This window comes from Pristis pectinata, chromosome 7 (assembly GCF_009764475.1).
Source record: "Pristis pectinata isolate sPriPec2 chromosome 7, sPriPec2.1.pri, whole genome shotgun sequence".
NCBI lineage: Eukaryota > Metazoa > Chordata > Chondrichthyes > Rhinopristiformes > Pristidae > Pristis > Pristis pectinata.
Genome location: NC_067411.1, coordinates 84,337,111 through 84,360,706, shown reverse-complemented (window position 1 = coordinate 84,360,706; position 23,596 = coordinate 84,337,111). Strand labels below are relative to the sequence as shown.

The window sequence follows — 23,596 nt, the reverse complement described above, 5'->3', positions numbered from 1 at the left end:
GAGGAAAGAGCCATTTGTGGCGTCATGTGCAAGGGAGATACTAGTGCAGATGATCCCCGGGGCCTCATGCATAGAATATTTCTGCTGGGGGGTACAAAACTGTCATTGTCCTTATTAGACTTTGAAGAATTTCTAGACCAAAACCTCCAATAGAAATTAAAAATGGATTGGGTATCACACAATTGACCGATTGATTTGCTGCCAAAGAGCTTAGGTCAAAATCGCCTCAATTATTTGAAATTAGGAGGAATGAATCTGTTTTAAAACTTAGACTTGTAATGATTTAGTTATCAATTGGAATTCATTACCTGAAACTTGTATAATGTGAGTGATTATAATCTTGAGCTTTCAGATAATTTGGCATAGAGGTGGTGGATGTATTTATGTTTGTTGAACGTGATTTATTTCCCCTCTCTATGCTGATTGTATATGTTTGGAATCTTCTACTGAAATAGTTAAAATTAGATAGTGCTTGTTTGTTGTCCTGCTGACCTTTAGTCTCTAGTTGTGTTTTTTTAAAATATCACATGTTGGAAGTGATGCATGCTAACAAGTTGATTTGACTCCACCTTACTGATTTGGAGAGGGAGGATCCATTCTAAAATTATGAAGTAAAAGCATAACTAACGGAAAAATTTTTTGAACATTTCTTGAAGAAGTTAGATGAAAGAGCGCAGGAAATTCAGAGTTTTGTTTCCTTTTTGCTGTTTCTTTTATATGGAGATTTTACATATAATGTTTAAAGTCTAACAGTTTTTAAACCCTTACTGAGTGATATTGTGCACACTTCAACTGCTTGCAGTTTCATTTCATAATGGAGCCAGCAGATGACAGGATAAAAGAAGGTACTTGCTTATTTTTGAATGGGATTTGTTTGTTAATTTATATATATGTGTTATATTTATTTGTAAGAATATGAACTTGTTTCAGGGAATGTGAGTACCTGTTATTAAACCTAATATATGGGAGTATGTTCTTGTAAATTTGTAAAGAAAGGAATGCCTTCAATAGGGATTGATTCATCAGTTTTGGGATCTTTCATTAGCTGATAAGATGTCATATGCCCACTGACAAATCAAAGACTGCATTCAGCTGAGATTTGTAAGTACAGATTTGATGGTAGTGTTCAAATCAAAGTCAATTTTGTTCATTGAGATTTTTGTAAGTTTATAATTGTTCATACCTAGAGTTAAATCTTTCAAAAAAAACAGAAATGACAAAAAAAACCTTGAAACAGGAACTTTCCTGCAACTTGATTATTCACTGTGAAAGTTGTGCAAACAATTTTTTTTAACTCTTAGTTAGAAAACATTGTAATACTACTCAATAATCATTTTAAGTGAAAGGAATAATATTTTGATCATCACCAGTTTGAACACCCTTTTAGTTATCCTTTGAGGTATTCTTGTAGCTTGCTGAGCAAGCAGATGTGTGTGCAGTGTTACTGAAGCTGAGTGATTCTGTTTTTAAATTGGGGAAGGACAGAATTATGATTCAGGATTTTTAGTGGAAATGGAATCATTATAAATAAAGTTAGATTGTCATGTTACCTGTTATGAAGGTAAATAGCATCAACAAGAATTCCACATATAAAGCAGTAAATGCGAGATAATGGTCATTTATGGTGTCATTTCATAATCTTAGATTGGGTGCTAGTGCCAAAAGCCAATATAAAGCTGCTAATCTGGTGGTGTAATGGATTATCAGCTTGTACGTTTAGCAAACAACTGTCTATCCTGTCAACCCTTCTAATTCAAATGAATATAACCTGAACTGAAAGTCTGAGCATTTTCTAGTGCCCATTGAGAGACCTTCACCAACTTCATAATAAGAGTAAAAGTATAATCATCTATCCTGAATCTCATTGCTTACAACAAAATTGCTAAGCACAGTAAAGTGGTAACAAAAGAATGTTATGTAAAATGAAACTGTGGGATGCAGATATGCATGTGTTATTAACTTTAAAAGTTAAGAGTCAACATTTTTCATTGTTATATTTTAAGAGTACAAATCCTATGTTTGGTCAAAATTCTTAGATTTTCAAGTATGAAATGAAAGATTTTGGCCTAAGAATTGCCATCACAAATTTCAGGAATCCTAGTTTGACATTTGTGATTTTATGATTTCCGCTTTCCGTTATCTTTCAACCAACTCTGAATAGAATTAGCAGTTAGCAGAATACTTTTTTACTGGCATATATTTTAAGCAATTATTGAATTTGGACCTGAATTTCTGTAGACCTCTCCACAATGCTCCCATAACTTGTTTTTGAAAGCAGTGAAATACCCATAAATTAGGCTTGAAATCAGAAAAGTAAAGCCCCAGCCTATACTTGCAGGATTCTTGTGACTTTATTTGTACCTGCCCCGAGCAATATCCACTGTGTGGGAGGCAATGCATTCTATGATAACTTCCCACAACCAGACTCGGCCAGCTGTAAAATAGTTGACCAGCTAGTGTTGCCAAAAAGGACACGAGACTGCAGATGCTGGAACTGGGAGCAAAAATCAAACTGGTAGAGGAACTCAACGGGTCAGGCAGCATCAGCGGAGGGAAATGGACAGTTGACATTTCGAATTGAGACCCTTCATCTGGACTGATAAGGGGCCTCGATCCAAAACGTCAACTGTTCATTCCTCCACAGATGCTGCCTGACCCACTGAGTTACTCCAGCAGCTTGTTTTTAAGTGGTATCCAGGTCTTGTTTGGAGCCCTAGACTTAAACTGCCAACATAGTACAGTGAGATATGGTATAATATAAAAGGTAGCTATCAGACCCCTACTGAAAACTTCCTTTGGCTGGGACTAACAACAAAACTTTGGGCAGCTGCCACTCTCTCTGACTCCTCACACCTGAAAAGCCACATTAGGCACCTGCCAACTTAATATTAAGTCCAGTGACTCCAACAGTATGAGCAGCAATATGTAAGATGGACCTATGCATTTTCTGAACCTTTTAATCACATTTAAAAAATCATGTCTAAAGCACCTTCATTTCAGTCAATGTATATATGTTGCTCATCTGATTAGAATTGGATTAAGGGAGATAAGAAAAGCACAATGTGTATGGAGGTATATCATAGACGTACTTGCCGCATATGAAACACGTCCTTAATCTCTTTGTATGGAAATAGAAATGAGTAATGCATGTGTCTACCTTACAAAAAAAAATTAGTTTTTTTTGTGTTTCTTGGCAAGTACTGACAATAACCTTAGAATGTTCTATTTGGTCAAGTTTTATTGATGAAACTTTAAATCATTGAAAGCAAGCTGTGAAATACTGACCGTCTAAATTGTTGAGGAGTTCTAAGATGACTACATTACAGCTAATGGATAACTGTAAAATATCATATTATGGAGAATTGTCTTCAAATGGTATTCTACATATCCTCCCTGGTGAGTTGTAAATTGCAGTGGAAAATTGCCTGAACATTTCCTTCTCCAGAGCTGGAAATCAGTCATTTTCCACAGTACAACGGATGTGGAATAAAATGTCAAAATCAAACATTGCAATTAATAACACAGCGGAATAGTGGAAGAAAAACAAAACAGGATAATCTATCAAGCATAATTCATAACATAAAGAACTTTTCACATAATGACAGACAATTTGGCATAATTTCCTGCTTGTACCCAGTTTAAAGTAAAACTCGTAGCTTACAAAGAATGAAAGGAAAAGAGAAGTCCAAAACAGGAATCTTAAACTTAAATGAAGGTGATTATATAGGTATGAGGATGACTTGGTGAAGGTGGAAAAAGAAATCAGAATGAAAGTAATGATAGCAGATAAGCAGTGGCATATATTTAAAGAAACATTTCATAATTCGCATTTTATATTAAGTATGCATTCTATCGAGAAATAGAGACTCTGCCACAAAAGTGATCCATGAAAGGTTAACTCAAGAATATGACAACAATATTAAACCGAAAGAAGAGGCTTAAAGCTTTGTGAAGCATATCATCAGGCCTGAGTTCAAGGAAAATTTTAGAAACCAGCAAAGAATGACTTAAAAAAATGATAAAGAGGAAAAATGAAAGCAAGGAAAAATTTTAAAAAAATGAATTGTAACATATTCTAAAAAAAGAAGAGTAATAAAAGTAATATTGGCTCCTTTAGAAGCTGAGATAGTGAATTAATAATGGGGAATAAGGAAATGCTGTTGCTAAACATATGGTCTGATATTTGTTTGCGTAACACTGGAAAAAAATGCTATTATAAAATTGAAAAATCACATTAATATGGTATGAAGCAATTTTATGCACATGTCTGGGTGTCTTAGTTTGCTCTAGTGTTTTTGAGTGAGATTTACATGCTGTTTAGTGCTGCTTTTCCAGTACAAGACATAACCAAGTGACAACAGCAGTGGTGCATGGTCATAATTCATCATCAGCAAGAACTTCAACCACGTTGGTCCTGAAAAACATCAGTCGCTGTTTGTCACAGAGGGAACCTAACCTTGGTTGATCAGGAACAACAACCTTTCAGTCAATCACAACCAACCAGCATTCATAGCCAGAACTGCTTCATAGCACTTTGCAGCCTGACACCTTACTCTGCACATCGCTTGGAAGGAATATTAAGGACTTGCACGTTGAACCACTTTGCTGTAAGCAGATCAGGATTTGTCCAGACCTGCCACCCCTCTTAGTGGATGACATGTGCCTTCTACTGATGGCCCCCAGGCGGCACAGAAAGGCTCATCACTGAAAACTTCATCCACCCAGTGTTTGCAAGGGGCCATTATCTTACCTACACCCTGCCCTGCTGGCCATGGTTGAAGGTTCCTTCAATGTCAACTTCTTAGTCTCAGGATCATTCTAGGCCACAGCTACTGAATTAAGGCACATAGTGCAGTTTTCGGATCGGCAGTGGATTAGGAAAGTCATTGATGTTGTCTACTCCATAAGACCAGACTTGATCTATTTCTCTTTAAGCCCAGTGGAGCAGATTGCCCATGGCCATTCGTCTGCATTGCAGGTTTTCCCAAGTAAAGATATTTGCAGACTGTACTCTGGCCACCAGAGCTCTCATTCACAACCCCATTAACAGGACGGGAGTGGAATTTCTGTGTATGGTTGCCCTTTGTAACGGTTAATCCCAGCTCCCAAGATTCATTCCATCTTGTCACTGCTGCTTCTCATCTTTCAGCAGCCACACTGCCTTGAATGATGAATGCTGGAGGATGTCAAATATCACCTGCTCAAATGGCTGATCACTCCGCTCTATTCAGAGTGACAAACACACCAGCTGAGCAGTGCTGTAATGACAGTCACACCCCTATCAGGAGCTTATTGGAGGTAGCAATTGTGATCCTGAAATTTAGACTTTGCTGTCTGCACCACTTTGGTGCTCTGCAGAATTCACCAGCCAAAGACATGTGTTCATTAGATGAGCTCAGCCATTGTCTGCTGAGCTAGAATAAGGAGAAGACCAACAGCCAAGACACCAGAAGCACCAAGGTGAAAATTTACACCAGGAGAAGCTGGAGATATAAGATGCTGAGAAGCCTGAAAGCATGGTGTGATTCAGCTTCTGATCTTTGAAAGCTTCTCATAAGTCCTACAGTATCCATTCCTACAGACTCACTCTTACTGCCATACTGCGATCAAATAGCTACAGTGATTTCCATTAAGTTATTGTGGGTACAGATTTTCCCCATCATTATAAAGCAGGCTGAAACTACCAGTTCAGTTCTCAGTTGCAGCCAGAGAATGCACAAGGGCTTTCCCAAAGCAAAAGAGTTAATTGACCATGTCCATTTTTCATCAATGGTTCAACCTTTCAGAAACGTGTGTAATTTCTCATTGCACACTGTACTTTCCCGTTTCAAGCCAAACACTTGCTGCATCTTGAATTAATCCGAGGTCAAATATTCTCATGGTGAGCAGCTCATCCCATCTGCAAACTTTATAGGTGCTCATCAAATGTTCCATTTAAGAACACTTGCAGTCAAGTACGCTAACGGTTGTTTAGCAGTTACACACTTGGTGGCCTCTTGGTTTCATTTGAAATTGCAGTTCCGTCTCTGAGGAAGCAGCTCCTTTGTCACATCACTCTATTCAATTAAAGACCTAATTTCAAAGTTTGAAAGAAACATGAGCTTGGAATTGCACAACACCCTTCTGAGATTCTTCAAACAGCAATAACCTTGCAATAATAGACAGTTCTCAAACAGAAAGATAGAAGACATAGCAGGATCTGCTGATCAGCCTTCACTCAACAAAAGCTACAGAAATGGAGTAACAGCAAAGAACAAAATATTTGGAAGCAGAGGGAAATTGCGGAAGTAAGGAATCCAAATGTTCTTGCCTCTTAATCTTGGTGATTTCCAACATGAGTTTGAGAACCTCCCACAATATTACGGCACTTCCACTGTGCTTGCTGCCTGTTTGCTCTTGGTGTCCTCTCAAGGTGCCCATGATTAATGTGCCCCTTAATGGGCCAACTCCAGGCAGCAAGGCTACAGATTGCAAGGTACTGGCTAGTGGGCTGAAGTCTGGAGAAGCAGGTTTGGGTCACTGATGAGCATGGTGGCTGAGAGTCGTCCTTCCTAGGCAGGGGGATCCTGACATGCTGAGAGAGAACTGGAGTCCCAGAGGCGTGGTGAAGATCTCAACCCATTGTTTTCAAATCGGTGATGAATTAACAAATAATATAAAACTAAATTAACAATAGGTGAGCAGATAGAGATGTTGAACATGTCTATTGCTGTACATAGTACAGAAACTTCATTGATAAACTCCAAAAATTAAATGTTAACAACAACCTCCTAAGCCTCATCTGTTATCTGTTATAAGTATAATAACAAACAGTGAAAATCAAGGGAGCACTATTATTATTAATGCAGCATGCTTTCTTCAACTTCATAATGCATCAAATTCGATCTTAAGCCATCAAGTATTTTTCACTTTGTATATTTAACTGACCTATGGAACAGTAAGTCATGAGTTATGGTAAATCACATTTCTGCTTTTAGTGAAACTGGAAGGAAAAAGCTTTGTGTGCAATAACATCTGTTGGCTGAGCACAGATGCCTTGTGATTATTTCCTTTTCTACATTGTTTTAAAGAAGATTTGAAGTTGGCTGCAAAAAACAAAGTTAACAAATAAAGTACATAATTATTTTTTGCACAAGCAACTCAAACACCACATTTTAGTTGTTTTGTAATCTACAGTATATTGTGCATTATTAAAGATTAAAAATATATTACTGATGAAAATTTGGGGATAGAAGCATTTATTGATCATTTTGAAGCCTAATTAGATCAAGATTTTTATATGGGCAAGTTTTATATTTCATTTTGTCCATTCATCTTGCTGCTTCCTGGACTCATTTCCCAAAATAATGACAATGCCACACTGTTTAATCAACATGAACAGGAATCATCCTCTGGTTGAATTTTAAAATTTTACCAAAAAAATATAATTTAACAATGTACTAAAAGATGTAATGTAGAATTCAGATCTTATATTTTCAACAGCAATGCTAAAGTAAATTTCATACTTGTTCCTGAAATGAATGCTGTTTGATTTTGTGTTTTAATGACAGTAGCCACGTGGACTTGCTTTTTATTTACAATGCCTGCTTTTATGCATAATGCTGCCTTTTTTAAACCCCTAAGATGACAGGCATCGGCTAAGGATAAAAGAGACATCTTTTATGTTTTATTTTTCTGCTTTCATTTGTATCTCTTTTGAAAATCTTATTCCCAACAAATTTTTCATTAAAGAATTGCCCCTCTTCTAAACTAAGGGGAAAATGAGTGGTAATCTGGAATTTCAAAATTACAATTACTTCATAACTACCCTTAACCTCAGATTACCTCAACACTTACCCTCTCACATTCTCTCCTTCATATTTTCATTCTTCTTCCTACCCCTCTCCCTTATTAAATTTGTTACTTTGATTTCCCATTCAAGTTACATTTCTTCCCATCCTACCTCCAGACATGCTGATATTTTTATCTTCCACTGTCACCCATTACCTCTTCTCTTTCAAGTTCCCCTTCCCCACCTTCCTTATTGTTATTTTCCTCCTTTTTTTTGTCTTTCCTTGTATCACCTTGCATTCTCTGTTCACTGCCATCTCCCTGTAATCGGTGGAACTATTCTTTCCATCAGTGCTGCTACAACCTGAGTTCAGTTGGTAAAGGAAGGAAATGTGGCCATACATAACCAGTGGAAACTTTTGTATTCGCAAGAATGTCTATCTATAGAATGAAGAAGTCACAATGGTTTCTATCAGCAGCTGAAGGAGAAGGGTCATTACAAGGCAAAAATGCATGTTTGCATGTTCCCTTTTACTGTATGAAAGTTACTATCTATGTGACAAAAGGATTTTTAGCTAAGCCTCCTTCAAAAATGCATTTAAATCAAGGTAAACCAATATTAAAGAGGTCAAATGGCTGTCTTACATAAGTAGGATTGGCCTTTACACATAAAATTGACCAAATGTCTTATTTCATCATGGCACAAGTACCCATGGGATCTTTCTCGTAAAATAAAACTGATAAAACAGTGAGCTGAAGAATCTGTGAAAGGAGTTGTTCATACAGAGACATAAACAACACTAACCCAAGGACACAATTTATTTTTCTGCTTTCTCTCGAGATCCTGTGGACAGTCCTTACCATAGAATCTGTCCACAGAATTTTCAAGCTAACATATAGGTGTTCACTAGAATAAGAACTTTTCATGGTGTTTATACGTTCAGAGCTTTTCCCTGTCAAACAAACTTTCTGTGAAAATTGATGACAAAGACTAATTGAGCAATTCATGGACATACATAAACTTATTTGGACACGAGTAGTACCAGCAAGACAGAGTGTGTTTGCATCAATCAATTGTCACAGGTCTGTTTCAAAAATGTGTTTGAGGCAAACTTGAGTAACTTGCAAGTGACCTGCAGACAGGATATATAGACCTATACAGAGGGAACAAGCTCCTTTGAGTGATTGACAGAGTGAGTTGCATCGGAGTCAGAAATGGAGAGCAGTGCATGTGAGCTGAAGCTACAATTACTAGTTATTTAAGAGGGAAATTTGTGTTAGGGCATATCAGAGTACCATGGTCATATTGGTGCATGGTGTGAGAGCTAACTACCTGAAGATTTATGTAGTGTGTGCAATGTAGTAAAATGTTCATTGTGCTATTCTAATAAGTAGTTTGTTTTTATTTATACGTAGAATACCCATCCCCAGTTACTTCTGAGAAGGTGGTAAGCCAGTGCCTTGAACCACTGCAGCCTTTGTAACATAAATACTCCTATAGTTCTCTTAGCTAGGGGGTTAAAGGATTCTGCCGGTGCGGTGACAATGCAGGAACAGAAAAATATGATGAATGATCTTCCTCTTTGGTTGGTTTCATTTTCCTTCTGGATGCTAAAGATTGTGTGCTTAGATGCTTTAGATACTTAATGAAAATTTGATGATATAGAGTCATGGAAAGCATGGAAACAAGCCCTTTGGCCCAACTCGTCCATGTTGACCAGGATGCCCATCTAAGCTAAGCCTATATGCCTGTGTTTGGCCAATATCCCTCTAAACATTTCCTGTCCTTGTACCTCTCCAAATGTCTTTTAAATGTTATTGTATGTGTCTCAACACTTCCTCTGGCAACTCATTCCATATACACAGCACCCTCTGTGCGAAGAAGTTGCTCCGCAGGTCCTTTTTAAATTTTTCCCCTCTCACTTTAACTCTATGCCCTTTTGGTATTTGATTCCCTTTCCCTGGGAAAAAGACTGTGCATTCACCCTATCTATGTCCCTTATGATTTTAGACATGTCTATAAGGTCTCCCCTCAGTCTCCTATGCTCCAAAATCCTAGCCTGCCCAATCTGTCCCTGTCACTCAGGCGCTGGAGTCCTGGTGACATTCTCGTAAATCTTTTCTGAACTCTTTCCAGCCTGTTGATGTCTTTCCTATAACAGGGCAACCAAAACTGAACACAGTATTCCAAGTGCGGCCTCGCCAACATCTTGTACAACTGCAACATAACCTCCCAACTCCTGTACTCAGTGCCCTGACTGATGAAGACCAGTATGCCAGATGCCTGCTTCACCACCATGTCTACCTGTGACGCTGCGTTCAGGGAACTTGCTGTGCTGTGTTTTGTTGATGATGCACACTGCAGTGATGGCACCTTTGTGATGCAGGGATTGAATGTTTAAGGTGGTGGGTAGCATGCCAATCAAGAGGGCTGCCTTACCCTGGGTGGTGTAGGACATTGTGGTGGAGCTGCATTGACCCAGAAAAGGGGAGAGTCAGGTTTCTACTCCTGACTTGTGTCTTGTAGCTCATGGAAAAGCTTTGGGGGAGAGAATCATTCACAGAAGAATACCCAGCCTCTGATCTTCTCTTGTGGTCACAATGTTTATAGTCCAGTAAGGGTTTTAGTCAATGTTGAGACCCAGAGTGTTGTTGGTGGGGTATTTGCTAACAGTAGTGCCCTTCAATGTCAAGGTGAGGTGATTGTTGGAGTTGTTTGTTGTCTGTCACTTAAGTGGCAGGTAACATTTGTACCACACATCAGCCAGCACCAGTGTGGTCCAGGTCTTGCTGCTTGCAAACATGGACATGTTCCTTTTCTCAGGTGGTCAGGATGGAAATGAATATTATGCAATAATAAAGAATATTGCCACTTCTGAACTTATGACAGAGAGATGTCACTGAGGAAGCAGCTTGAAATTTTAGGTGGTGATCATAATTCAAATAGATTTAGCAAAATTATGTAAAAAGGAGCCAAATGTACTAGACTACAAAAATGGACTCGAAATGGCTAATTGTAGATAAGTCCATCTTAGAGCGTTTAATAAAGCAGAGATCAGTGAGGGGCAGTTAACAGGGAGTTTTTGGGAGAAGGTTGTATCTAACTAAGCTGGAGGGGTAATGAGGAGGATTGATAAGCGCAGTGCATTTGTTGTAGTCAACCTAGATTTTATCAATATTTTGCAAGATCTCAAATGGCAGGATGCTCAGAAAATTAAAAATCCAAGGGTGAGGTGCAGATTGAATCCAAAGTTGGTTCAATAGCAGGAGGATTATTAGTTGTTGTGTATTTTGTGACTGGAAAGCTGTTACCAGTAAGGTTCCGCAGGACTCATTACTCAGTTTCTTGCTTTTGTTATATATATTTCAGTAAGTTACACCAAAGTGTGGGGCCATGTCTAAAGCAAAAAGCTTTAGACTGCAGGAGGATTGAGATGATCTGGGTGGTTGGGCAGAAAAATGGGAAACAGAAATAAGATAGAGGAGGTTGAGAGAGATTAATTGAAGTGTATTAAGCTATGAGGACCCTGGATAGAGTAAATAGAAAGGACCTTTTGACACCCTCAACAGATTTGAACTTCACTTGAAAAGGTGTGTCCAGCAGACCTATGAACCAAGCGCTGAATGGTGGAATTAGATTGAGTAGCTCTTTTATCAAATAGCATAGATACAATGAACCAACTGCCCCCTGCATTGTAAATTTACAGATTTTCCGTATACTTTCCTGAGGAATTCATGCATAATGTCCAGGCTGGACAGATAGTCCTCTAGTAACTACATCTTTTTTTTTGTGCTATAAGTGACTGCAGCTGGTGGAGAATTTTGATTGATTTACGTTTTACATGACATTTACATTGCTGTAGTCAGTTAAATGTGTCTTGATGCCAAAGGCAGTCACTTCCACTTAATCCCTGGAATTCAGCTCTTTGTTTGGAGCAAAGCTGTAAAGAGATTGAAGTTGAGGTTCGAGCAGGACCCAAATTGTTCACAACTAAACAGGTTATTGGAAAGTATTGTTTGATAGAACTGTTGATGATCCATCACTGAGAATTGATTGATGAAGCACTAATTAGTCAAAATGAATTTATCTGCTTTTTATGGACAAGGCATGTCTAGTCAATTCTTCACATTACCAGTTAGATGATAGTATTCAAGCCGCGCAAGCATGATTTGTTCCCGATAAGTTTTCAATGATGCAATTGGGTTACTGTCTGCTCAGCCATTCCCTGATATCATGTGGAGTCAATTGAATTGGCTGAAGACTGGCCTCTGTTATGGTTGGAACTCAGGAGGAGGCTGAAATGGGATAATTGCGCAAGAAAGTGGTTTACCATTGCTTCAGGACTCAGGGCTAAAATGTTTATATGTATGTTTGTATGCTGACTCCACCATCATTGAGACTGAGGATGCTCATGGAGCTACCTCCTTCCTTTAGCAGCTTAATTGTCCATCATCTCGCTTGACGTGGGAGGTTTGCAGAGCCTTGAACTGACTTCATTTAACTCTATCCTTTGTTGTAATCTTATCACCCAGGTCAGCACCTTACATTTAGGTGTGCTTGGTACTTCTCATATACTTCTCATATGCTGCTCTATGTTATATAAAAAGGATCGAGTGAGAGAGAGATTAAGGTCTTGAGGCTACGCTTCTGGTCCACTGCTGTGTTTATAATCCACATTTGCTCATGGATTGCCAAGTTCCTTGGATGAAAAGATCTGAATCAATGTCCATAAAAAGTATTAATGCCATACTACAGGAAAGACAGTGTCCTTCATGTGAAATTGGGCCTTTGTCTCCATGAGGCCAACTACCTTGGTCACTCTTAAAATAATTCTCACAAAGAGACACATCTGCTACTGATGGATTGGTGTGGATGAAGTGAAATAGATTTTTTCTTCACTTCAGTTCTCTTACCACTTTCTTCAGGCTTGGGCTAAAAGTTATACCTTTGAGGACTTGACCAGCTTAGTCGATAGTGGCCAACTGGTCTATTCTTGGTGTTGAACTTTAAAAGCTCCCACCCTTCCAAATGGTAACCATGACTATTAACAACTTTTCATGAATTACATCTCTAATAATATAACTGCTATAGTATTTTAACTTTTAATAGGCAACACCAGGATTTTGATCCAGTGATGGTGAAGGTGCAGGATGGCGTATGACTAGCCAGAGCAGGTTCTAGATGGTGGCATTGCCATTTACCTGCTGCCCTTGTGATGAAGGCTGGCAAATTCCTGAATGTAATAAATTCCTGAAATATATATCCTGTAAATATTACCTACTGCAACTGTTGATGCAGGGATTGGATGTTTATGCTGATAGAGAGTTTGAAGACAAGGAGAACATTTTATCTTTGGTAGTGTTCATCCGTTTAAGTGTATTGGTGCTGCATTCATCCAAGCAAATAGAGAGTAGTTGATTGAGATTTCTAGGCTGTGGAACAGGTTCAGGATATAAGAGGGTGAATTGCTTGCTACAAAATAAACAGCTGCCTGCTTTAGTTGCCATAGCATTGATATAGGTCCTGATCATTGATTATTCTTAGGATATTACTACTGGAACCCCAATAGTAGTAATGCCATTGAATGTTGACAGGAGTTGGTTTAGCTCTCTCATGTTGGGGATCACCTTTGCTTGAGGTAAATGTTACATACTCCTAAAATATCTAAAAACATTGTATTTTGTGATAGTAACATCTTCAGTCACTGATGCCTTTTCTATTGACTATAACTTATTAGTACTCCTTAATAACATACTTGATCAAACACTATTATGAAAGCCAATCATCTCCACCTCTCACCTTCAACCTGTGGCCTCTGATATTTGACGTTTCTACTCTGGGGAAAAAAACTATGACTATCTATCCTTTCTATGCCTCTCATAATTCTATATAATTCTATGAGGTTGCCCCTCAGCCTTCAATGGTCCAGAGAAAACAAAGTTTGTCCAACCTCTTCTTATAGCTAATGCACTTCAATACAGGCAGCATCTTGGTGAGTCTCTTCTGCACCCTCTCCAAAGCCTCCACATCCTCCCTAGAGTGTGGCAACCAGAAATTCACACAATACTCCAAATGTATGCTTATCAAAGTTTTATACAGCTGCAATGTGACTTGCCAACTTTTATACTCAGTGCCCTGACCAATGAAGGCAATCATGCTGTATGCCACCTTTCCACTCTATTTATTTGTGTTGCCACTTTCAGGGAGCTATGGACTTGCACCCCAGGATCCATCTGTCCATCAATGCTCCTAACGGTCCTGCCATTTCCTCTTGTGATTGACCTCCCCCAAAATGAACGCCTCACACTTGTCCAGATTAAACTCCATCTGCCATTTTTCTACCCAAATTTCCAACTGATCTATATCCTGCTGTATCCCTTGACACTGTCCTCGCTATCCACAATCCCCAAACTTGCTAATCAGACCACTTACATTATCATGCAGATGACAAGCAGCAGAAATCCCAGCACTGATCCTTGTGGAACACCACTGGTCATAGACCCCAATCAGAAAAATGCCCCTCCACCACTACCCTCTGTCCTCTATGACCAAGCCAATTCGGTATCCAATTTACCAACTCACCAACTCACCATAGATCCCATGTGACTTAATCTTCTGGACCAGCATACCATAAGGAACCTTGTAAAATGCTTTACTACATTTCCACGTAGACAACATCTACTGTCCTACCTTCATCAATCATCCTTGTCACCTCAAAAAAACTGAATCAAATTTGTGAGACTCCCCTGCACAAAGTCATGCTGACTATCCCTAATAAGTTCATGTTTTTCCAAGTCCTGTCCCTCAGAATGCTCAATAATTTCTTTGCCTCTGATGTAAGGCTCATCAACCTATAGTTTCTTGGATTATTCTTATTGCCCTTCTTAAATAAAAGAACAACATTGGCTATTCTCCAATCTTTTGGGACCTTGCCTATGGCTAACGAGGATACAAAGATTTATGTCAAGGCTCCAGCAATTTCCTCCTATATCTCCCTCAGTATCCTGGGATAGATTCCATCAGGTCCTGGGCACTTATCCACCTTACTGTTTTTCAAGACACCCAATACCTCCTCCTCCTTTATCTCGACATACCCTAAAATGTCAACATAGCGCTCCCTGATCTTACCATCATTTATGTCCTTCTCCTAGGTGAATACTGATGTGCTCATTTAGGATCTTACGCACTTCCTCTGGCTCCTCACATAAATTCCCTCCTTTCTCCTTGTGTGGACCTACCCTTTCCCTAGCAACCCTCTTGCTCTTAATACACATATAAAATGCCTTGGGATTCTCCTCAATCCTACTTTCCCAGGATATATAATTCCCTTTTAGCCATCCTAATCTTGTTGTTCTGTTGCTTTCCCCTGAAGGTCCAACCCCCTCCCCAAAAGTCGAAGTGAGATTAAAGGAATTTAGAAGGTTTGTGGTTAACAACATGCCCTAGGTTAACAGCTTAGTCAGAGCATCAGATCCCATTGCTGTCTCCAACCAGTCTTCTCTAGAATTTAACAACTACAACTAGATTTTAACAACTACAAGAAGCCAAGCCAATACCATTTTAACTGAAGTGTATCTGAGAAGAGCTATTAGGAAATTAGAGATTTAAGAAAAATCTTTTAGCTCAAAAGTAATCACTTCTAACAGGATGGGATAGATACAGAAAGGGTGTTTATAATGATGGAGTCCAGGTCCAGAGTCATTGTCTAAGGATGAGGGGTAAACCACGTAGGAGAAAGGTTTTCACCCAGAGAGTGGTGAACCATTGGAATTCTCCACCATAGAAAACAGTTGAAGCCAAATCATTAAATATATTCAAGGAGGAGTCAGACACAATTCCAAGAGCTAATGGGATCAAAGGATATTGGGAGAAAGTAGATCATAAGACAATAAGATATAAGAGAAGAATTAGGTCATTCAGCCCATCGAGTCTGCTCTGCCATTCAGTCACGGCTGATATTTTTTTCAACCCATTCTCCTGCCTTCTCCCTGTAACCCTTACCCCTTTACCAGTCAAGAATCTGTCAATCTCTGCCTTACACATACCCAATGACTTGGGCCTTCACAGCAACAAAATTCCACAGATTCACCACCCTCTGGCTGAAGAATTCCTCCTCATCTCAATCCCTTTATTCAGAGGCTATGCCCTTGAATCCTGGACTCTCCTACTAATGAAAAAATCCTCTCCATGCTCACTCTATCCAGACTTTTCAGTATATGGAAGGTTTCAATAAGATCCCCCTTCATCCTTCTGAACTCCATTGAGTACAGGCCCAGAGCCATCAAATGCTCCACATATGTCTAGCCTTTCACTCCAGGATCATTCTTGTGAATCTCCTTTGGACCCACATCAGGGTCAGCACATCCTTCCTCAGATACAGAGCCCAAAATTGCTCAAAATATTCCAAATGTGATCCAACCAAGGCCTTATAAAGCCTCAGCACTACATCCTTGCTTTTATATTCTAGTCCTCTCAAAATGAATGTTAACATTGCATTTACCTTCCTTACGAGCAACTCAACCTGCAAGCTAATCTTAAGGGAATCCTGAAGTGGGAATCCTGAAGTAGGACTCCCAAGTCCCTTTGCACCTCTGATTTCTGAATTCTGTCCCCATTTAGAAAATAGTCCGCAACTTTATTCTTCCTACCAAAGTGCATAACCCTGCCCTTCACTACGCTGTATTACATCTGCCACTCCTTTGCCCACTTTCCCAACCTGTCCAAGTCCTTCTGCAGACTCCCTTTCTCCACAACACTACCTGTTCCTCCATCTATCTTTGGGCGGCACGGTAGCGTAGCGGTTAGCGCGACACTCTTAGAGCGCCAGCGATCGGGGTTCGATTCCCGTCGCTGTCTGTAAGGAGTTTGTACGTTCTCCCGTGTCTGCGTGGGTTCCCTCCGGGTGCTCCGGTTTCCTCCCACATTCCAAAGATGTACGGGTTGGTTAATTTGGGTTTAAAATGGGCGGCACGGACTCGTTGGGCCGGAAGGGCCTGTTACCACACTGTAAATAAAATTTAAAAAATGTTTAAAAAAGTCCGCAAGCTTGGCCACAATGCCATCACTTCCTTCATTGAGATCATTAACGTATAAAGTGAAAAGTTGCAGTCCCAACACTGAATGCTGTGGAACTTCACTAATCACCAGCAGCCATCCTGAAAAGGATCCCTTTACCCCCACTTTCTGCCTTCTGCCAGTCAGCCAATCTTCTATCCACGCTAGTACCTTGCCTCTAACACCATAGGTTCTTATCTTACTTAGCAGCCTCATACACAGTACCTTGTCAAAAGCCTTCTGAAAATCCAAGTAAATAACGTCCACTGGCTCTCCTTTGTATATCCTGCTTGTTACCTCCTCAAAGAATTCTAACAGAGGGTTATAGAATCCGCCAGCTCTATCATGGACACAACCTTCCCCACCATCAAGGACGTCTTCAAGAGGCAGTGCCTCAAGAAGGCGGCATCCATCATTAAGGACACTCACCATCCAGGACATGCCCTCTTCTCATTACTACTATCAGGGAGGTGGTACAGGAGCGTGAAGACCCAAACTCAATAATTCAGGAACCATCAGATTCCCCTTCGCCATCAGATTTCTGAAAGATCGATGAACCCATGAACACTAACTCATTTTTCCTTTTTTTTTGCACTACTTATTTATTTTTGTAATTTATAAATTTTTATGTCTTTGCACTGTACTGTTGCTGCAAAACAACAAATTTCATCATATGTCAGTGATAATGAATCTGGTTCTGATTCTTCTGATTCAGATTTGTTAGGCAAGATCTTCCCTTAATGAAACTGTGCTGACTTCACCCTATTTTATCATGTACATCCAAGTACTCTGAAATTTCTTCCTTCATAATGGACTCTAAAGTATTACCAACCACTGAGGTCAGGCTAACCGGCCTATAATTTCCTGTCTTTTGCATCCCTCCCTTCTTAAACAGGAGTGTCACTACTAATGCCTCCACAATCTCTGCAGCTACCTCTTTCAGAACTCTGGGGTGTAGTCCATCTGGTCCAGGATATTTATCCACCTTCAGGCCTTTCAGCTTCCCCAGCACTATTGCCTTAGTGATAGCCACTACACACCTCTGCCCCTGACTCTCTTGAATTTCTCTTCCACTGTGAGGACTGACGCAAAATACCTATTCAGTTCTTCCGCCATTTCTCTGCTCCCCATTACCACTTTTTCAGCATTGTTTTCCAGTGGTCTAATGTCCACTCTTGCCTCTCTCTTACTCATTATGTATTTAAGAAAACTTCTGCAATCTCCTTTTCTATTATTGGCTAGCTTACCCTTGTATTTCATCTTCTCCTCCCTTACATGTTTTTTAGTTGTACTCTGTTGGCTTTTAAAGGCTTCTCAATCCTCTGACTTCCCACTAATCTTTGCCATACCATGTGCCTTCACTTTTACTTTACGCTGTCTCTGACTTCCCTTATCAGCCGTGTTTGCCTCGTCCTCCCATTGGTATGCTTAGTATTGAATTTAGATGATCAACCTTGATCATATTGAATGGCCGATTACCCTGCCCTGGACTTGTATGTCACCCTGTGTTTCTCCATCAACAATCGAGAAAACTTCTGACTCAGACTGCATGGTTAAGATTCCCTGAGCACAGCTCCAGGCAGTCATACTTTATAGCTAGTTATATAAGGTAGACAGTCAGTAGGATAAGTCTGTCTGCTTATCTAATGGATATAGCACTTTTAGAAACAAAGACACTGGATGATGACTAGCTGCAAATAAAGATCATACTTATTGTGGAATTTTTATTGCTGATAATGCCTTTCAGGCTAATTATAGGCACAGGCAATACCTCTAGTTTTTGATGGGGCAAAACTGGAGCTTTAAACCTCTGTAACAGAGTGTAAAATGGTAAAGGGAATAAACTTATGTTTCCTTATAGAACTATGAAATACATATAGAATTTTGTAATATCCCATGTGTAGACATCAACTTCTCAACAATATTGTGAATTTCACTTGCATTTAGAAATTGCCTCCAACATAGAAAAACAACGTAAAAGTGCTTTGCAAAGGCAAGTTTTGACAAAAATGGCCATTGGCTAGACAGGAAATACTATGATAGCTATTACACTACAACATTTGTATCAATCCAAAATCAATTTCAAACAGAGCAGGACAAAAAGTGCTGTGTAATTCAGAAGTCAGATCAGCTTAACTATTATTAGAGAAATGATACTCCACATCCTCTCATTGTTAATTCCTTCTGTGAAGCTGTAGATTTAGAAAAGAAAAGGCAGAAGGGTCCTTGAGGCCCAAGTAATGCAGGCATGGACTGATTGGGCTGAAAGACCATATTTCCTGTCAACGGACAAAACTGATAGAACAATAATTAGGCTATTAGATATATTCTTTGCTTTGTAAACTGTTGCAGTTTTCCATACTACTGCGTAGATAACTGTTTTATAGCTGTACAAAGTAGTTTAATTATAGAGATGGGTATTTCTGGAAATCACATCTGCAGCTGTACAGACAACTCATTGTATCAGATGCAGTTTGTTGTGGACCCTCTTGAACTGTCCCCAGGGCTATTCTTGGCATTCTCTTAATCCATCAATTGTACAGGGTGACAGTAATGTTAAGGAATGTGGTAGGTCATGCGATTCCAAAGTATCAAGTTAATTCTGTTTCTATCCATGAAGCAGAGCTTATGAATTCTGTCCTTCATCTATTTCCATGAAGTGTGAAAATGATATCACATTCACTATTGTGAATGGTATACTGTCTTCACCAAAACAGTGTGGTGGTCACTTCTACCAAAGGACATTCTTGGATGTGGCACTTTCTTAGGGAAGAGTTCCACCATTAGCTCATGCAGCTCTGTCCTTGAGGCACATAAACAAAAAATGCTGTAAACACTCAGCAGGTCAGGCAGCATCTGCGGAAAGCAATATGCAGTCAATGTAGCAGGTTGAAGACCCTTTGTCCGAATGTTCTCTTTCCATAGTTGCTGCCTGACTTACTAACTGTTTCTGGCATTTTTTGTTTCTGTTTCAAGATTTCCAGCATCTGTACCGTATTGACTTTCATTTATCGTACTTTAGGCCTTGGTCAGTAGTGAGGCAGCTGCTGTGTAATGGCCACTTCACATTAAAAGCAATTGCGCAAAAGCATCTTCCACTTCTCAGAACTGGAGTGGAAGCAATTCGTCCTCAGCCCTGAGGAACTGACTTGGAGAAGTAGTGGTGCGGTCAAGAAATGCTCAGTGTTGGACAAGTTGTCTGTGCTGATTTACTGATGTCATACAGCTTATGTGTCATAAGCTTGTAAATCCAGCAATATTGAGCATCCAAAGTATTGTACAGGATAGAAAGTTTATGCAGGATATTTGCCTCCTTATAGATCTAGAAATATAATTTTAACCTGCCCTAAAACATTGTTTTCATGTAATATAAAACTACATTTTGAATTTTCAAATTGGAGGCATCAGAAACGTAAAGCACTGGTAGTGGTTAGTGTAACGCTATTACAGCGCCAGTGACCCAGGTTCAATTCCCGACGCTGTCTGTAAGGAGTTTGTACGTTCTCCCTGTGTGTCTGCGTGGGTTTCCTCCGGGTGCTCCGGTTTCCTCCCACATTCCAAAGACGTACGTGTTAGGAGCTGTGGGCATGCTATGTTGGCACCAGAAGAGTGGTGACACTTACGGGCTGCCCCCAGCACATTCTCAGTAACGCAAAAAGATGCATTTCACTGTGTGTTTCGATGTACATGTGACTAATAAATAAATATCTAAAAATATCTTAAATATTCTCCACCTATACTGACAAAATGATATCATTTCCATGGTCAATTAGTAAAGTCACATGCACCATAAGATATCCAGTTTTAAAACTTTAAAACTTTATTTACAGCACAGTAACAGCCTTATGGCCCAACAAGTCCACACCACCCATTTTAAACCCATGTTAACCTACCCGTACATCTTTAGAATGTGGGAGGAAACTGGTGCACCCGGAGGAAACCCACGCAGGCACGGGGAGAACATACAAACTCCTTACAGACAGCGATGGGAATCAAACGCCAATCACTGGCATTGTGATAGCATCGCGCTAACTGCTACACTATTAATCAATCTGTTATAAGAAATCAACAGTTAATTTTTATCCTGGTATGGCTCAGAATATCGTGCAGTGCAACAGTTGATGACTGTATGTCAATCTTATGGATAACACTCCAGATTTTAGAGTCAGAATACCTCTGATTCTTGGTTACCTCAGGATTTGCAGGGGAAAGCAGACTGGATCTTGCGGCAGGACATTCTATAATGTTATGCAATCAAGTGAAATTGCAGGTGGGGTGAGGGGACATAAAGCGAGATTGCAAAACAGTCCAAAGTATTAAAAACTATTACAATCTGACTTAGAATCATCAAAACTTTTAAAGATTCTAAAAATTCCTGATGTTCAAAAATATTCAAGTATGTTCAAAATTTATTGAAAAGAACAAAAACAAATTTAAAAATAACAGAACCTAAAGTAATTTAAATATCCTTATGTTGCTAAAATGCTAAATTACCTTCATATACCCTCCACTGAAATATGCAAGGTCCAACTTGATGTAGGTTTTTCATGTGAAGTGTACACTGTAATTGGGAAAGTCACCACAACTTCACACCCCCATGCTGGTAGTGAGTTCACCATTGGAGCACATTTGGAAACAACACTGAGCCATTGATTGCAAATTCACAGCTTCCGCATTCACATTGAATTCCTGAAGTTCCTCACAATATGTGGAGAAGTTTGACGGTAAATGCCAACATTTCCCAACAAAATTCAGTCCATTCATAGTTTTGCACTTAATAGTGACAGATTATATGCAATCAAACAATAAAAAAAATCATGAATCATTGCTGATATTACAACTTTTGGCTTTACGTTAAATCTACTATGTTTCAAAAAAAAAGACTTACTGGTTAGGAAGTTGTGGGCATGCTATGTTGGCGCCGGAAGTGTGGCAACGCTTGCGGGCTGTCCCCAAAACACTCTATGCAAAAGGTGTATTTCACTGTGTGTTTCGATGTACATGTGACTAATAAAGATATCTTATCTTTCTTTTTCAGTGGCTACAGAGGTATTCAATTCTAAAAGCCTGGCTGTACAAGCCCAGAAGAAAATACTTGGCAAGATGGCTTCAAAGTCAATAGCAACGGCATTGATCGATGATACAAGCAGTGACATTTTGGATGAGTTATACAAAGTAACCAAGGAATACACACAGAACAAAAAGGAGGCAGAGAAGATCATCAAAAATCTTATCAAGGTGGTCATAAAACTGGTGGTTCTCAACAGAAATAACCAGTTCAACGAAGATGAGATGTTGCTCATGGAAAAGTTCAAAAAGAAGGTTCATCAGTTAGCAATGACTGTTGTCAGTTTTTCACCAGGTTGACTTTACTTTTGATCGGAATGTTTGTCCAAACTTTTGAATGATTTGCAGAGACATGCTTCATCAGAATTATTGGACCGCCATCTAATGCCAAGTCACATGGACGTGTCAATCATGTTTTAATCACTTGCAGATTGTGAATTCTTGGCTGCCCTTTACAATCCATTTGGACCTTACAAAGCTTCCCTGGAGAAAATATGTAATGGTGTGAACAAAATGTTAGATGACTAGAAATATATAACCAATCATTTGTAGCAATTCCAAAATCAAATTGACTATTCTGTCAAACATAAAAGTTTCTAAAATACAAATGGATTAGTAATGTAAAATACATTTTTGTTTAAAAAAGTATTTTGACAATATTTTATAAATAATTATTTCTTATTTCTATAACAAATGTACAAAGTAGGCTAAATGTTCCAATATGTTTCTTGTCCAACAAAGGATAAACTCTCTTGTTGCCTGATTCTTAACAACTTAACAGATGAGTGGTCTTGGCCTGTGGACTAAAACTGAAGAAGAATTTGGATGAACGGACATTTCCACCATGCCCTTTACTTTTCGACCTACCAGACTACGGAAACTGATATATGTTGTTCATTTTTAATTGTTTGAAAATAGAACAGTTGCTTTTTAAAAGCTGTGCATTAAAGAAAACTGGAAAGAAATCTGATGTCCCTAGCATGAAGCTTACAGAATGTAGTTTAAGTAGTTCAGGTGTGTTAACAGTGTTATGACTGAGGATGACAAATATCAAATAGTCTATTTTTTTCCCTTGCATATGGTTATGTTTTTGTTTTTCGACTGATTACAATCTCTTGAATTAATAAAACATTGAACATTAAACATACTGTGTAGAGATGCAATTTGCTCTTCATTTACTTTAAATCTGCACTTTCATGAATGCTCAAATGGCAAACATATTTTTCACCTATCAATTGTAATTCATGTTTGATACAGTTATAATGGCTCAGGCCAACTGTTATTCTTGTGTAAATTATTTGCTCAGAGTAAGTCAAAGAATAAATTTGCACTGAATCTGGAGTAACACAGCCATCAAATCAGGTTTTGGTCATTTTAATTCTAAATAGCCAAGGTAATACAGCAAATCAAACTATTGAGACTGCAATAAATCTATGATTATGCCACGTACTGCTCTGTTTGAAGATTTTAGTTTGGAAAATGTAGTAATAAATAATAAAAGTAATTTACTGTTTGTTTACACTTATTTCATGACATAATTGTGTATGTATTTAGATTTAATATGGTGAATGGAAACATTTATTGTTTCCTCGAAGTCTGTACAGGAACAGGGCCAGAGTTGGGTGGACAGTTAAGACAACTTATTCCTGGATGAAATACATTGTTTTAATCACAGTCTCCAATTTTAACTTACTGCACTGAGCA

General features: G+C 39.0%; 1 protein-coding gene across 1 annotated transcript; it reads left to right on the top strand.

Annotated features, from left to right (window-relative positions):
• Window positions 1-592: 592 nt before the first annotated feature.
• Window positions 593-23,035, top strand: LOC127572790 (tumor necrosis factor alpha-induced protein 8-like). The gene is given in 5 exon segments (XM_052020416.1): window positions 593-845; window positions 21,864-22,177; window positions 22,179-22,256; window positions 22,258-22,310; window positions 22,312-23,035. Coding segments are annotated over 5 exon segments (585 nt in total). The 5' UTR covers window positions 593-814; the 3' UTR covers window positions 22,421-23,035.
• The last annotated feature ends 561 nt before the right edge of the window (window positions 23,036-23,596 follow it).